Genomic DNA, 16,573 nt, shown 5'->3' with positions numbered 1-16,573 from the left:
GCCCTGTCTTCCCTAGGTCCTTAAGGCTCTCTTGCCTGCCTGCTGTGGGGTAGAGAAGAGGGCCAGAGGTGGGGGGGGGCACTGCATATACCCAGTCAGGGCTGCACTGTCCCTTCAGACACCAGCTTCTGCCTGAGGCACAAAGCCTAGGCAATGGCCAGGAGCTTGGCTGGGGGCTCTGAGAGCAAAGCTGCTTGTGGGACAGAGGAGAAGGCAGCTGGTGGGTTCCTGGCTTGTGGCAGAGCTGATTCAGGATGTTTCTTTTTAGGAGACTACCTGTATTTGGGTTGGAGGAGACTAGAGCAGGCCTCTTATGTGTTACCCTAACCCCATAGGAAATGCCAGCTTGCCCTGGAGGGGCCCCCTGGCTTCACCACACCCCTCACTTCTGCCGGCAGTCTGCCCAGGCCAGAATGTGTATGGGAACTGTCAACAGACACTCTTTAAATATTTACCCACACTTTCTCTGGGGGGTTCCCCTATCCCCAAGACTGGGTAAATTCAAGTTAATTCTAATGGATGAAAGAACCTTAGTCCATCAGCACCCTTCTCTGGCCATGTGTGTGTACAGTTATGTGGGCTGAACAGACAGAGAGAAAAGGCAGAACGTGAAGAGTTGTGGATATGTGTGCTGTGTGCATACATGAATAAAAAAGAAGAATAAGAATGATTTTTCCGGTGAGGTTGTTACACATAGGCAACACTGAGGCACACTCGGGATACACACATAGTGTATATGCTACCTTCCACCGTGAAAAACATCAAATGTGTGCTAGCTAAACTATCATGCATGCCTGTCACCTCACAGACACTGCACACACGTGCACACCCAGGCACACAAGAAAATAATACTCGACAAACACATACGCATCTTTAACTCTTTACATCATGAAAAATGTGCTGCCCATTTTCCTTCCATATCCTGGAGTTTCAGGGTTGGATAAGGAAGGAGGTGGTTAGAAAACCAGATCTTTTTCTTCCCCATCGGGAGCCTAGCTCTGGGAATGGAGGAAGGAATGGCAGTGCAGGGGAGGATGGTGTTGATAGAATGAGCCCCCTCACACACCGGATCCCTCTATTATCTAAATAATTGCTGGGGAAATGGCTACCCTAAGCCAAATTCTCAAAGGAGATTCACTGGTGCCCCAGCAAGAGACGCTTCAATCCCCTGAATTTGGAGGAATGCACCCCCATCTGAGTTAGGGACTTCCCCCTCTGCAAAACCCAGAACACGGGCCCTGGCGCAGCAGGAAGGGAGGGTCAGCGGAGGGCTGTGCCAGGGCTGTAGGTCTCCCTAGGGTCCAGGATAGTGGGGGACACGATAGGGGTCTCCTCCACTACCAGAGCATGCTCCAGCCTTGGTTCCAGCACTGCCTCCTCTGAGCCTGCTCTGCGGGTACCGAGTTGAACGAGACAGACTCTGGGTTCCCAGCATCGGGGTCACTGAGGACTGTCATAAATACTTTCCCTTCCCTGCCTGGAAAAAGGAGGCTTGGCAGGCCGGATCCGCTCTGGGGCCTGTGCCTTATCTTTTAGAGGGTAGGGGATATCTCGACAGTTTATGGTCCAACGAAAACCCTGCCACACAGCTATTCTTCCGGGCCTTTGTGTCTTGGAATGCGACTGTCCCGAGTGTGCCGCCACCACCGCCTGCTTGGAAAGCCCACCAGTACTGAAACCCCTGGCTGGACTTGGTTTCACCTTTTGGGGGTCCCTCGCCTTTTCTCTTTCTTTTAATTGTTTTTTTTCTTTTACACGTATCTGGTTGATTTCGCTCCCGAAGCCTGGGAATAAAGGAACCGCAAGCATCCATCCTCGCTGGGGCGTCTCTGTCCCTCACCCCGAGGCCTGCACCTCCCTCCTAGGTACCACGGATTTATGTTCGTTTGTCCGGGTCATTCTGCCTTTTTGTGTTAATTACGAGCTGTCTGCTTCGTGCTTATCTCCTCCGCAAAGCGATTATTTTTGACGCCCGCCCTCCTGAGCCTCCTGAGCCTGCTGCTAGAGCGAGGGCCCATCTCCAACCGCCGCTCACGATTTATTTACACCTCGCAGGTGAGAGAATTGATTTGCTGAGAGCCAGTGGGGCTGGGCTGGGCAGGGGCGCGGGGTCTTCTCGCCACTACTCCTCGGAGCCGGGCCTCAAATGTCAGTGCGGCCAGGAGGACCGGGGACAACACTACCACCTCTAACATTGAGCAACAGCGCCACCTCGCGTCCACTTGCTCCAATGCAGTCCGGCCGGGAAAAAAGTCAACAGACAGCAAGCAGGTCCCAGGCTTGGCCCAAAGGTGGGAGATGCGAGGAAGGAGTTTCCAAACGGGTGCGAGATGGGGGGGAATCCCCGGGAGGGAGTTTCCCCAGGACCTCTGTTCTTTTGTTTTGTAAGTTCTCGAAATGCACTCTGTCAAAAGTTTTACACTATTTTCTCTTTTTGTCACCCTCTCTTCCCGCATTAAGAGAGACTGTACAAAGGAACTGCCGCGATCTCCCCCCCGCCCCCATTCAGGCGCATTTCTGGACTGAGAACACCTCCACGCACGCAGATGCACGCTCCGAAGCCCCGGCCACCGCCTGCCCGCGGCGCGCTCCCTAAACTACTCGCTCCTCTTACCCTGCTGCTGATTCCGCACCGCCTATTCCGCTGCCGCCCGCAGGACTTTGGGGTGGGACTCTGACTTCGACCGGCTGTTTGCCCCCCGGTTTGTAGCCCATCCCTCTCTCATGCGTGCTCTCTCCACCTCTCCCTCCTGACCAGTGAGGTCCTGTTCTCCGTGGGCCATAGACAAAACATTCCTATAATCCGATTTCAAAGGAAAGAGTGTCCACCTTATTTAAACCATAAAACAATTAAGCCCAGACGTCTAGCCAGCTCCGCGCTGCTGTTTTGTTCGGCCCCATTCAGAATCCAGAGCAGGGAGACAAACAGCACCATAAAAGTGGCATTTCGGGGCTGCGGAAATGTACCTATCCGCTGCCTTCCCAAGTGGAACAACCTTTGGGGTTTTGTGATTCTGACAAAGGAGCAGAGGTGGGAGGGGAAGATTAGGGCGGGAGGGCATTTGCTAGCCTCTCTTTCCTCCCAGCTTTCGTTTCTTTCCCCAGATGTGTGTTGTGTTGTTGTGGTTTTAATTCTCAAATTATAATAAATAAAAATCAAATCCAAACCTGACCTGCAGGCTGGAGCCTGAGCTGGTACTGAACAGTGGGCCGGGTCTGGTGGGCCTATTCTGAATCCCACGCTCTCGTCAGGGACCTCGAGCCCTGCGGCCCTCCTTCCTGCCGGTATTAAGGCCAGCTCCGGGCAGGCTGCAGGAAGCAGGCCGCGCTGACAGACGAGGGAGGCGACCGGGCCTTGGAACAGGGGCGGGGTGGAAGTCCGGAAGGGCCGCCGAGCCCGGCTGGGAGAGAAGCCTGCGTCCCTGCGGTCAGGTCGGAGGCACATGGGTGCCTTGTCCTGCACTGGCTGCGGAACTGAAGCCACGGTCGCAGAACAGCAAAATGGCCAAGGGGAGGAGTGAGAAGGGAGAAAAGAGAGAAAACCACAAGCAAAGCACCTTTTAAAAGGACCAAGAAGACAATCGCTTCTGGAACTGGGGAGGAGGTCTCTTACGCGGGAAAGAGGAGAGGGTGCTTCAGCGACTGGGAAAACCACACCGTTGCTTGCGACTTTTGATTGTCCCTCTGAAAATATTAAACAAACAAAATGTTCACCCCTCCCTACCTTCTTCCAGACCCCAAAATTGGAGTGATTAATGGAAGGAGAGGGTAGGAGATTCAAATGATGGGGAGGGACTGGTCCCTACAAGTGCCTCGCCAATCCTGTAAGGTGATGCGATGAGGGGAGCTGCACATGGCCTGAAGTCCCCAATTATTTTCTTTTATGGTGGTATTCCCCAAGTATTCAGAGCAACACCCTGCACCCTCTCCAGCCTGAGATATTAAAGGGCTATATTTCAGGCAGTCTGAGTTTAATAGTTTCCAGATTGGGGGATTTCCGAGAAAGGGGGCGCCCGGGTAGAGGCATACCCGGCAGCTTGTGTCTGCTTCTGATTAGCAGATGAAAACTGCCAGTTCTGGGGAAGGCGCTCTGGGGTACAGTGCAGCTGACCAGCTCCATAGGGCTATTATACACACCTCCTTACACCCTTGTGCCTGAGGTCCTGGAACCACCAGAGAACACCCCACTCTTGGCTAATCTCTGACCAGCTTCCTTGGGCCCTGGCCATGCCATCCCCCAGAAATGCTGCAACCAAACAGCATAACCCCGTCACCCCCAGAGCAACATTCAAACTAAACATCAAAGAGAAAGAGATTGAGAAGGAAAAAGAGAACTAAGAGAGTGAGAGAGAGATAGAGAGAGAAGCTGAGAATGCATTGGGAAGTAGAACTAAATCTAATTCTGATTGTATTGGCTTTGCCATCTTTCACCTCCCTTCCTTCCTTCTTTTCCTTCTTCCCGCCCTACTTCCTCCTTCCCTCTCTCTCCCCCCTCCCCACATCTTCCTTTTACTCTCCACACGGTCCCCAATGCCTGTTCTGCTCCCCGAGGCCTGTTGGCTTTCCTCCTGCTCACCACACACCCTCCCTATCTGCCCCCCTCAGCCATCCCTCGAAGCACCAATGCAGCCAGGCAAGAATCCAGCCTGGGCCCTCACCCAGCACCCAACTTTCATCTTCACCTATCTCTTCCCTCAGATCTCATGTACTCATAAATTATTGCAATTAATTACAGCCAGGGAAAACCATTCATGCTGTGCCCCCACCCCCTTGGACTCCATCGAGCTACCAGGAAACTCACAGGCAGCCAGCAGAGCAGGCACAAGCTATACCCTGGCCACGGCAGCCTCCACCCCACCCCTGGAGACCTCACCTCCATCCCACCCTGCCTGGAGAGAAGTGGCAGGCACTTGCCCTTCCGAGGTCGAGGGAACCCCTTCCTGGCTACAGCCTCCCCCAAAGGATTTGAGCACTTGCCTCCTCCACGACAGCAGCCTGGGAGCCACAGGGAGGAGAAATAACGAGAACTGGATGCAGTTGGGTTTCTGGTTTTTTAAATGACTTCGATATATTAACACAGAGCTGTTCTACCATAACAAACAGAAGCACATTACAGGACGGACGCTGGGGATGAGAGGAAACACTGCTATGTACACACCCGAGGCGCCGGCCTGCGCCAACGGACCCAGCCTGCGCCGTCCGGCCCTCGCCCCTCAGCTCCTGGGCTGGGAATCGTTATTGTGTATGTGTGTGTGTCTTTTTTGTACAAAATCTGCACGCAGAGCACCCCAGGCCTGGGGAGGGATGGCCCGGACCAAATAAAACACAGGAAAAAAATCAGAAATATAGCGATTCAAGTACTGGCTTCTCTGAAGAAAGGAGGGGAAAAAATCACATTTGTGTGTGTCATTTATTTCAGTTGCGCTGGGAGAAGAGAACACGGCTTCTCTCCCCGCCTCCTGCTCCTCGATGGGTAGAACTAACTCTAAAACACCAATTTCTCAACACTGAACCCTCCCAAATCGCAAGAGTTTTCCTTTTCCCCTTCCTTTTTTTCCTTTTTAAGCTGATTGGCTTTTCTCTATCTTGCTTTTTCCTTTTCTTTTTCGTGCTCTCTCCCGCCTGGGTTAGGGTTTTTGTGGGGTTTTTTGTTTATCCCTTGGCTGTGCCGAGGCAGCAGGCCGGGGCAGGGTTTAGGATTGCTCCTTGTCGGTTTTCTCTTTATTCATCTTTTTCATCTTCATCCTCCGGTTCTGAAACCAGATTTTGACCTGCCGCTCGGTGAGGTTGAGAACCCGGGCCACCTCATACCGACGGTCCCTGGTTAAATACATATTGAAGAGAAACTCCTTCTCCAGTTCCAGCGTCTGGTACTTAGTGTAGGGGCAGCGCTTCTTCCTTGTGGAGCGGGCGTGGATCCAGTTGGCCACGGGGTTGCCTGGAGGGCCAGACACAAGCAGAGGTCAGTGGAGCCCCTTTCCAGCCCAGGATCCCAGCCACCCCATCCCCCAGGCTTAGCCAGGATCCCCAAACCCAATAATTGAACCTGAATTTGGACACGTTTTGCTTTAGGAATTTTCCCTAAACACACACTCCTTTTGCATTCTGTCCCCTCCCCACCCTCCCCCCTTCAGTTTCCAGCACCTAAAACTATAGGAAATCGAAGCTATCAAAGACCCTACAGTCTGGTCCTCAGCTTCAAGAGTAGTAATTCGAGAATATCCTCATAAAAAGTCCAAATTCCCGACCGTTTCATAGGCCCATAAACGCTTCTCTCTCTTGTTTTTTATTTTTATAGCGAGGTCTCTCTCCTCCCCACTTCCCTCCTCCTTTGCCCCCTCCCATTCTCCCAGCCCACAACCAAGTCCTGAAATTTCAGCAGTTCTGCTTCCTGACCCTGAGAGTACCTAAGCCCGTCACTACCCTCTCCAGTGCCTGTCTCCGCTGTATGAGTTCAACCCTGCTGAGGCGAATTCTCAGGGTGATGCTGGGCTGGGGAAAAGCCTTTTTCCTCTCCCTAGAGAGCTGCTGGCCTTGGGAACAGGCCCCCCTATATCTTAGCTTCCCTGTTTGGCTTCCAGTGCCCCCCTCCTGCCAGCCCCAGGACAGGCTCTGCAGGAGCCAAGCCTCCAATTTCAGGTTTATGGGAGTAGCTGAGGGCAAGGAGGGAAGGCTCAGAGAGGTATAATTAGGCCCTGGCCCCTTATGGGGCTGGAGGAAAGGATTTCCTGGAGCCCCCTCCTGGGACTCCCCCAGACACTTCCTCACACCCAGGGGGCTGCGCCCCCTCCCCTGCTGTTTCCCTTCTTTTTCCTTTCTCTGGCCCTGCAGCTCCCACCTGCCCCCCCCCCCCACCTACCCCTGCTCTTCTCTGCAACACTTAGAAGGCTCTCATCTTCCTGATTGGAGTGTGTGTGTGTGTGTGTGTGTGTGTGTGTGTGTGTGTGTAGTTCTCTAATATGGGGAGATGCCTCTCTCCATTCCTCAGCCCTGAACCTCCATTCTCAACCCTCTCTCCTGCAAACCCTCAAAAAGGGGCTCTCAAGTTTAAAGAGACTGGGACCCCACTTCTCTCCCCCAACTCTGGAGGTCCTGATCTCTCCAAGTTCCTAGGCTGTGAAATCCCCCAGACCCTTCACTCAGTGCTCCTGGGACAGAAGTCCACGGACCTCCTGTCTTATGAATCTCCAGTGGGGTGAGGAGCCCCATGCTTCCTGGGAGGTAGTGGGGATTTTTCTCCCTGGGGTATCTCCTCTCTGCCCCCAGTGTCCTCCTCATCTCTACCCCATCCCACCTCAAACCATAAAATGAACCTCGCCCCCACCCCAATCCCTGGCCCCGTCTGCATTTCTTCGAAAGTAGCGACTGAGCCAAAAAGCCTGGGCTGGGGATGTGGGGGCGGGGGTCTCTTATCAAAGCCAGCTCCTGGGAGAGGAGCCCCCTCAGCCCTCTCCCAACCTGGCTCCTTGGGCCCCCTTCTCAGACCTTCCTGCCCCTAAAAGCTCCCCAAGGTAATTCGCTTTTATTGAGTCCTCGCCCCCTCGCCCTCACCCCTCTCCCGCGCTCCCTGCGCCGCTCCGAGGGGCTGTAATCTGGCTCCCCCCGCCTGGCCTCCCCTCCCCTCCCGCGCTGGTTGTAAAGGAAAATTGCTCCCAACTTACTGGGGTCCAGGTCGGCCTTCTCCTCTTTGTGCTTGCTGCCGGCGAGGGCGTCCGCCTCGGGCGAGGGCAGGGTCTGCGGGGCGCGGTCGCGCAGCTCCCCGGGCGAGCCGTACATGTAGTCCGGGTAGCTGCGGCCGTCTCCCGGGCCGCAGTCGGCGCGGCGCCCGGGGTAAGCGTCCGGCTTGAGGGCGTAGTGACGACCCCCGGCCGGGAAGCTGGGGAAGGAGACGGCGCCGGACAGCGGCTCGAGCCAAGTCCGCATGTAGCGCGTGTCGGCGCCGAGGTGGGGCTGGGGGCCGTACGGGTGGTACACCACGGACGACTGCGAGGGCACGGGTGCCCACGACGTGCTGAACACGGCCGGCTTGGGCGCGAAGCTACAGGACGGAAAATCGCTACAGTCCGGCACCAAGCCGCTGGGTCTGGCGGCGGCGGGGTGAGCCCCGGTGGCCGGAAACCTGGACGCTAGGAGGTCTTCATTGTCGTGAGAGATGAGCGAGTCCACGTAATAGTTACTGATGGGCCCCGTCGCCGACATCGTAACGGGGTTTTACATACATAAGATTATTGTATGAACTGTATATGTACTTTTTATCTGCTCACAGAACAATCAAGGCAGGTAATTATTTTTCCAGCCTTTTCCCCGCAGCTCATTGGCTCCCCAGCCCCCACGTGATCGTATTTACCCAAAAATACGGCGCGGATCAATGCGCAGGGGCTTTTTTTTTTTTCTTCCTTTCCACCCCCCCCTTCTCCCACCCCCTTCTCTGCTGATCCCCGCGACCTGCGTTTTCCTGGGGGTCCAGAACTCTGGACCCAAGGCATCGGCCACCCCCTCAAGACAACTCGTATCTCATCAGAGAACCCCCTTGCCCATGTCCACCATAAGCAGATGGACTCCCGCCCCCAACCCCAGGAGGATTTCTTAATGGGGTGAAAATGCCAGTCCCCGAAGCCAGGGTTCCCGGACCCCCAGGGCTGAGCTGGGCGCGGGAGCCCCGCAGGGGTGCAGAGGCCGCCGAGGTAGGTGGAGGAACTATTTCTTGACGTAATCCGTCTCTGTCGGCCCCAACGCTCCCGCAGTCTCTGCGCGAGCCGAGATCAGCGATTGTCAGTTCGGAACGTGGCTTTTAAAAATGCGTTTTTAAATAGTGTGTATGTATGTATTTCTTTCCGGAGCAGCAGCAGCAGTGAGGGAGGGAGGGTGGGAGGGGACTGGGGAAGCTGTGAGGTGGAGGGAGGGAATGAGGAAAAGGGGAGAGTCCTTCTGCCACTGGCCAATTCAGCCCCCCAAATCTGGGGTAGGAGAAGCTTAGGAAAGGTTGTCCGCGGGTGGGAGGGGTAGGACCTCTGGACCTCATACACCTTTATCATCAGAAGTCTTCTCTTTGCTTTGGCACAGATAGTCAAGCGTCTTTATTTTAAATTTATTGTCTATCTATCTTTCTTTGCCAGCTTGAAGAAGTGGAGGAGATATCTACACAACTTAAGTGGGGCACCCCATCCCATCTTCCTGCTCACCCTCCTTTGGCCCCAACTCCATCTCTGCGACACTGCCCCCCCAAAAAAGAAGTCACCCCTGGGTTCAGTCTGCAGAGAGCCAGGGTGAAAGCGGGCAAGGCAAGAGAGCGACCTCGGTCGTGGGCAAGTAGCTTGTTTTTACGTCCTTCAATAAAATTTTTATGAGGATCATTTGATTGTTCATAAATGTGTCTTTCATTAAATAAAATTGTAGGCTGTTTTTGGAACCGGGAAAAAAGCAACTGAGGGATAGGAGAAAGCAGTTTCTTTGGGGTCGGATACAAGAATTCTGGAGGAGCAGTGTGATTGTAGGGAAGATCAGACAATTTGGATTCCTCCCCCAATAAGTTGGTTGCTACCCTCCTTCTTGAATTTGGGGTTCTGTGCCCAGCCCTCTGCTTTCCCTCAGACTGTCCCATGGTGGTTTAGTAAAGGTGAGCTTTAGGCAAGCAGGAAATTCTCAGTGTGGGTGCAAGAGAGGGGGCAGGGAGGTTGGCTGGAAGGGTGAGGGGGAGGGCAGGTGATGTCCCTAGAGGCAGATGCATCCTAGGCAAAGCAGAGTGAGTTTTGAAGGAGGGGTGCAATTTCAGGGTCAGAAAGGAAGAATCTCAGTTTGCACTAGAGGAAACAAGCAGGAGCTGAGGCTGAGACAGGCTCTGAGGCAGCAGGGAAGGATGAGGCTTCCCAGACCCGAGATGCCTGCCCTTCTTTCCCACTCCTGTCCCCAGAAGGGGACCAAACGCCAAGGGTGGAAACCCAGGCTGGTTTTCTCCTGCACCTATGTGGACCTGTCTCTTCAGGGGTGGAGAAGGGCTAGAGAGAGGTGTCCCAGAGAGTGTAGTATGTGTGTGTGAGGGTGGAAAGTTGAGGGGGGGGAGGGTAGATCTGAAGCCCGCAGCACTGACCCCAGCTTTCCAGGCCCCCTCCCCAATCCCTGCTCCTCCCTCTCTCTAGTTCTTTCCTTTTCGGTCAAACGGGGCTGGGATTTCGACATACTGAGGGATGTGAGAAGTGCCTGGCTGGGGAAAGGAGACACGGGGCCTCAGCCTCCTCACCCTCGGCTCCGATTATCTTCCCTTCTCCTAGACTGGACTGGTCTGTAAAATCCAAATTACAGCAAGAAACAGAATATTTCTTTGGCCTTGATGGAGTCGGGTTAGCTGTCAATCAAAAATTCTCCCTCACTAGTTCAAGGAAAAGACAGGAGGTTCCCGTTCCCCTGCCGAAGCTTTCTCCAAATCCCCAGCACCTTCAGCACCTCTGACTGGGGACCCTGCCCAGCTCTTTGGCAGGCCTGGGGCAGACTGCAACCAAGAGGACATCAGGGGACAGAGCCTGAGAGAGACTGAGCCGGAGACAGCCTGAGATAGAACAACTGAAACACGGCGCCAGGCCCATAGAGGGAAGAAAGGAGGAAGGAAGGAAGGAAGGAAGGAAGGAAGGAAGGAAGGAAGGAAGGAAGGAAATGGAGGATTAGGATAAAAAGGAGAGGGGAGAATTAAAGAAAAGCGGGGAGGCAAGATGAAAAGAGACAGGAGAGCAGGGAAAGGAAAGCATGCAGAGAGGAGATGGAGGAAGGGCAGTGATAGGCAGGCAGGACGGGGTAGGGTGAGAGCTGGCGGAGCAGCCGTGGCATTGTGCAGTCCGCTGCTTGCTGGGCCTTTGCCGGGGACCGGCTCAGGCGCAGCGGCCACTTCTGTCCGGACACAAAGGAGGAAGAGGCCTCCTCTCTTGCCCCTCCCGGGCAACCTGCTCCTGTGGGTACACTAGGCCTCAGGGATGTAGAACCCCATCTCAGCCCAGGCAGCCACCCAGCAGCTGGGACTGAGCCGCGCTCTAGTCAAAGAGCAAAGAAGACACGACTGAAGGAGAAGGTTTTATGTCCTGCTCCACTTTTACGTCTTCACCAGGCAACAGGGCCCATCTGCCCCAATCATAGTTTTCCTAGAAGAAAGATACCCCTTAAAGACCCTCTTCTATGGGCCTCTACTATTTGGGAGAGCCCCTCAGACACAGTGACTGTAAAGAGATGCCCCTTTCTCTCCTTTGGTCACTGCCTTCTTTTCAACTCTTGAGCAGCCTGCCCACTCGGTCTGCCCACCCAGGAGAGGCAACAGCAGCAGGGCAGCCAGCATCACTCAGCCCACACTTCCTGCTGCCATCAAAATTCTCCGTGAAACTGAGGGGAGATTGTCACCTTCGTTTCAGAGGGTGAACTCAGACCCTCCCCACCCCAGCACAGGCACAGCTGTGGATCAGGAAGTAGGCCTCGCCCACAATCCCCTCCCCATCCATGCCCCATTTTGCCAAGGCCTTGCTGAGAGAGGCAGCCTAGGGGAGGGGGGCTAGAAGAGGCTGGGAGCCCCTGAGTTCAGCAGGCCAAGGTCCCTGGGGTTCCACAACTACATGTGGATTGTACCCCCATTCTCTGCATTTGGAGGTGGGGTAACAGGTCAGGGCTCTGAAGCAGACCTTCAGGCTCCCCCCAGATCCAGACCTGCATGTATGGGGGTGCACGGATGTGGAGGCACAGAGATGTGGAGGCACCAAGATACACCTTGTCTTCCCAGGTTCAGTTACTCCTGCTGACTCTCCTGACAGATTCCAAGACTCCCTTTCAGCCCCACCACTTCCTTCAATTTTCCTCAGCGAGGATTGGGAAAACCGGAGAGACTAGAGGCCACTGGGAGTCCCTGTTAGGGAGGGGGGAGCCCCAGTTTTAGCTAGCAGCTCTGCATTTACTCTGGTTCTTAGAGTTCCCCTCCACCCCCAAAATATTTCACTGGGCACAGGAGAGCCCCCTAAAGGAGAGGAACACCCTTACTCCATCACCTCAAACCTGGGCAGCTGTGACCATAACCAAGCTAGCACCACCATGGGAAGGACAAACAGAAAGACTGACAGGTTACAGTCATCCCCTCCCCTTGCCCCGCGCCTCCTTTTTAGTGATTTAAATTCCCTTCGGTTCAATCCACACCGTCAAGTTCGGATTAAATTTAAAACAGGCTTTCCCGGGTGCCCCCAGTGGGCCATCCCAGCCGCCGCAGGCAGGGAGCCCGCTCCGGGGCTCGTCTGCACCCGCCCGCGCGGAGGAGGCCGTGCTCCATTTGCTTTCATTTTCCTTCTCCCCCTGAAATGGGCTCATTTCACCCCTCCGCTGCCCTCTCCCCCTCCCCGCCCCCTCCCCGGTTCCCCTCTACTTTCCCCCCTTCTCCCTCCTGATCCCTCTTTGTTGGGAAAAACACACCCACACACAACTCCTCCTTGCTAAGGCCTGCGCTGGAAGCAGAAACTGAATTCTCCTGGCCTGCCACGAGGAGACCCGCGTCCTGCCCCCACCCCAGGTGGGTATCCGGGATCCCTATACACCAGGAGTCAGGCCCCTAAGCCCAGCAGGAGTGAAACCCCTAGGGCCTGTGAACGTGGCCCTCTCAACGCCACGGCCTGCATTCCCGCCGGCCCCCCGCCCTGCCGCCCGGCAGCAAACGGGGCTATTTCCGGCTCCCCCAACCGGTCTTGTTTCCCAGCCTGGGGAGTGGCTGGAGGGGGAGGGCCCCAGAGCTAGGGGTGCTCTTTGCCTGGAGCCCCCATGGCCCTGGGCGCCTGATTACCTGATCTTTGTGTGTTGTGTGTGTCGCAAGGAAATTTGCAGTGACTTTGGAGCCCAGACTGAGGAAGCGGAGGTGGTGAAAGGAGAGACAATAAGGTTCCGAAGTACAATTAAGGGGCCAGAGCCGCTAGTCTCTCCCCCGCCCTCCTTGCGCGACTGGAAGCTGTCTGGCCTCCAACCTCAGGGCAACCCGCGAACCTGGAGCGGGAACTCAGCCCATGGCGGAGGAAATCAGAGGATCAGTCTTCCAGGAGGCTGGAGGCAAGCTACCTTCCAACTTGGGGGCGCAGCAACCAGCCCCGCTGAGTTGCATGGAAGCCAATGAATGAAAGTGCACATTCCGACGAATTTTCTCGATTTTTTTTAGCCTTTGGAAGGAGAGCTTAGGGTGTGGGACGTCTCAGACAGACAGACAGACAGACAGACAGGAAACCGCATCTCTAGAGGCAGACTCACAACATGAGTGTGAGCCTGAAATCAAATACAGGTTCAACATTCCCCGAGGCCTCTCTGCCAAGCCGGCGGGCGCGGATCTCCCTACCTTCTCTCCCCTCCAAGGCGCTGGGCAGAGACCCGGAAGACTCGGTCCCTCTGGCTTGGTCCAATCCCGCCTCGGGAAGCGCCTTCATTACCTGCTCCTCGGCTCCCCACGGCCACAGATGCAGGGCAGCCGCCTCCCTCCGGGGGAGGGAAGCCCCGGCCACCGCAGCCGCCGCTGCCCGCCCTCCTTCCCTCCCTCCCTCTGTCTCACCCTCCCTCCCTCTCTCCCTCCCTCGCGCGCTGCCGCTCGCGGGGCCCTCCCGCGGGCAACCTGTTCTGGACCAAATCCAGGTATCTCCGAAAAAAGAAAGGACCTCTTATGTGGAAAAGAAAGAAAGACCTTTAACTGCTTTTCTTTTTCATGCTCTGAGCCTGGGTGGGCCTCGCTTCCCACGTCCTGGCCTCGGCTCTGCCCCTGCAGAGGTGTGCGGGGCCTGTTGCCTCGCCCACGCGGACCGCCGCGCCCTGCGCACTGCATGCTGCACACTCTGGGCCGTCACCCCCGGCAGCCCAAACACCACTCAGACTCAAGGTCCTTCCTACAGACTCAACATCCGGTTGCCCGCCACGCTGCGGGCCTCCGTCCGCAGCCCGCTCCGCTCAGTCCGCAACCAAAGTCCACAGGCAATCCACCTCGTCCGTGCTCTCGTGCCCGGCCCGGACACCCCTCCCCGCCAAGGCGCCCGCCGGAACACACTCGGGTTGCGGTCCTGCCCGAGGCTACCAACCTTCTCCCCAGCATGGAACCCACACAAAGCCCCATGCCCTGACACTCGCACCCGCAGCCCCAAGTCCCCGCCGCCGCTGCCCTTCACCTGTTCGTGAGAAGGGCTGCATCTCCGTGCCGAGGCCAGGCCCTGGGCCCAGGAGGAGGGTGCTGGGGAGCCGAGCTCCCAGGGAGGCCATAGAACCATAGAAGATTGGCTGGTTTCAGCCGGAGCCCCCGCAGCCGGCGAGATATCTCAGAGACCAAGGCTCCCCTTGGCGAGCTCTTGCCTTTTCCTCCTTCTCCCACAAGTCTTAAACACTCACACGCCGAGAGTTCAGCTCTATAAATCCTGCTCCTCTTTCTCTCATATCATAATTAAAAAAAACCAGTAGGGGAGGTTTTAACTTTTATTGCGATTTCTGGAGTTGGGCTGCGGAGCATATATTAAGTTTACGCTTATGCGCTCTCGGCGGGGAGGGTCCTTTAAGAAATAAAAATCCATCTTAATATCCACAGACGAGAGAGATAATTTTTCCCTCCTCTTCACGCTGTTTCTTTTGAAGACTCCCTTCCAGCGAAGCGAATAAATAATCACCACTGCCTTTGCTATGATCCGTAGCCCCAGAACCCCAGGGTGGACGCTGGCCACCAGACTGGCCCTCACCTTGGCCCTATGAGAACTCGCCCCATTCCCCAGGGTTTGGGGGGGACACCCAGACCCATGGCTCTGTGGACACCCCCCTCCCATAAGCTCTTGGGCTCTGAAAAGGAAATGGGGGCAGAGAGACCCAAAGCGCAGAAGTCGTTCATTGGTGAATTTCGGCCCACCAGGGACCCTGTCTCCAAGCCAGGCACTTCTAAGCACCCCGCCCCTGCCTGGGACTCCCTTCACTCCAACCGGCCCCTTGCTTCTGATACTCAGAAGACTGCGAGGGGCTCCAAAACCTTGCCTTAACACTCAGAGACTGCGAGGGGCTCCAAAACCTGGGGTGCCCCTGCCTGTCTTGCACCAGCTGGCCTTCCTCTCTGAAAACCTCTCCATTTTTCTGGGGAGCCATAGAAAGATATGAGAACTTCCATTCAAGGGAAGAGATTTTTTTCCCCTACAAAAGGATGAGGGACAGACAGAAAGACAAACTGACAAATTCAGCTGGGGAGAAAAGCTCTATTCCCATTTTCTCCTCTAGCCTCCTTGGAGGCAAAAGAAATCTCTTTATGTAAGAGATAGAAAAATAAATGAATACGGGGTAAATATATACTGGGGATTTAAGAGATACTGGAGGAAACAGAGATGTAGAAACAGAGATCCATACTCATACAAGGTTACATATATACCCCAGTAGACAATTGCAAGAATATAGAACTCCATGTATATATTTTGTTACATGATTTTATTTCCTTGTCTGAAAGTTTATAATGTTTTAATAATCATAATAATTCCAAAGAGAATCAAGAACCTGTCCTTCTCCTTTTGGCTTTCTCTTTCCCAGTCTCTCTGAGAACAGAAGTGTATCTCCCAACTCTCCTGGACACCCCCCTGCCCCCCCACTTTTCTCCGCAGGCAGAGAAACCTCTTTTGAGAGCTTTTCCCTAACAACCAGGGCCAGAATTGAGGGAGCAGGGGGTGGGGAAGGAGAGGAAGAAGCTTTGCAAATTTTCACATTGCTCATATTTCTCCTCACCCCATTATCGTTCCCTCCTCCTCCTGGCATCAGCCAACAACCATCCCAACAATATGGTAGTGGTGGGCGCTGGCAGCCTCCATTCACCCAGACATTTCCACATTGCGCAAAGACAAGCAGCTGCCTGACAGCCACAGACACAACAGACCAAGGCCTATGGGCCACAGACAGCTAGACAGAGACCAGAGCCAGGTTCTTGCCTTGATGTTTCCCAGTAGGGTGTGTGTGGGGTGGCGGTGTTTCTACTTGGACTTGATGGCTTTCCTCTAACCTACTAACACCATAAATATGCCCTTCTCCTGGGGATGGAGCTATAGAAGGGGAAAGGGATGTGGCTGAGCTGGAACTCAGAGTTCCCTAACTCATGGAACCCCCAGGCACCCCACTTTTCTAAGGGGAAGCTTCAGCCTCAGCCGTCTGGAGGCATAGTTTTTTCTTGGAGGTGGCAGGTGAGAGAAACCAATGCTTCCAGAGATTCCCTTATCTTTCTGTGCTCTTCTCTCTCCAAATGATCCTGCCCCACCCTGGCCGGCCCGCCAGGCCACCTCTTACACAAATTCCTGAATTTCCTTGGAATTGGCTAGAGACCTTCTTTGTCTGTCTCCATCAGCTGAGTCCAGGAAACAATAGCTGTAGGAGAAACTCCTCTCCCAGAGCCACAGGGAGTGGGACAGGCTGAGGAGTGGACAGTACAAAGAGGGGTTCTCCAGACTTCTCCTATGGCCCCACTCACAGCTTGCCCTCCTCACTCTGTACCCACTGTGCCCTATCGGGAAGGAGGCTGTGGGGCAGTCCCACTGTGGAGGGACATAGCAGGATAGGTGGGTTGGGGCCCTCGACGAAAACCGAC

At 55.0% G+C, this 16,573-nt stretch overlaps 3 protein-coding genes across 4 annotated transcripts in view; 1 reads left to right on the top strand and 2 right to left on the bottom strand.

Annotated features, from left to right (window-relative positions):
- HOXC6 (homeobox C6) overlaps nt 1-16,573 on the bottom strand; it is a 39,998-nt gene that overhangs the window by 22,116 nt on the left and 1,309 nt on the right. The window lies entirely within an intron of this gene.
- On the bottom strand, nt 5,392-8,386 carry HOXC9 (homeobox C9). The gene is made up of 2 exons (XM_019724413.3): nt 7,662-8,386; nt 5,392-5,938 (listed from the first exon to the last, which is right to left on the bottom strand). Exons 1-2 carry the CDS (start codon nt 8,197-8,199, stop codon nt 5,694-5,696), a joined length of 783 nt encoding a protein of 260 aa, XP_019579972.1. The 5' UTR covers nt 8,200-8,386; the 3' UTR covers nt 5,392-5,693.
- LOC141570088 (uncharacterized) lies at nt 8,545-14,899 on the top strand. 2 transcript variants are annotated; one of them, XM_088799749.1, is made up of 3 exons: nt 8,545-8,684; nt 9,117-12,526; nt 12,824-14,899. In XM_088799749.1, the coding sequence occupies exon 3, from the start codon at nt 13,252-13,254 to the stop codon at nt 14,155-14,157; it is 906 nt and encodes a 301-aa protein (XP_088655875.1). In that variant the 5' UTR covers nt 8,545-8,684; nt 9,117-12,526; nt 12,824-13,251; the 3' UTR covers nt 14,158-14,899. The 2 variants fall into 2 exon arrangements, with proteins under 2 accessions (XP_088655875.1, XP_088655874.1); XM_088799748.1 differs by having other exon boundaries at nt 9,117-14,899.

This window comes from Rhinolophus sinicus, chromosome 1 (assembly GCF_057876585.1).
Source record: "Rhinolophus sinicus isolate RSI-liver-muscle chromosome 1, RSI-T2T, whole genome shotgun sequence".
Lineage (NCBI taxonomy): Eukaryota > Metazoa > Chordata > Mammalia > Chiroptera > Rhinolophidae > Rhinolophus > Rhinolophus sinicus.
This window is presented reverse-complemented; position numbering and strand designations above follow the sequence as displayed.

Excerpts from the sequence above, each read along its gene's own strand:
- LOC141570088 (XM_088799749.1), top strand. The coding sequence starts at position 13,252 with ATGAGTGTGAGCCTGAAATCAAATACAGGTTCAACATTCCCCGAGGCC.
- HOXC9 (XM_019724413.3), bottom strand. The coding sequence starts at position 8,199 with ATGTCGGCGACGGGGCCCATCAGTAACTATTACGTGGACTCGCTCATC. Across the intron at positions 5,939-7,661 it reads GAAGGCCGACCTGGACCCCA|GCAACCCCGTGGCCAACTGG; the intron begins GTAAGTTGGGAG and ends CTGGCCCTCCAG.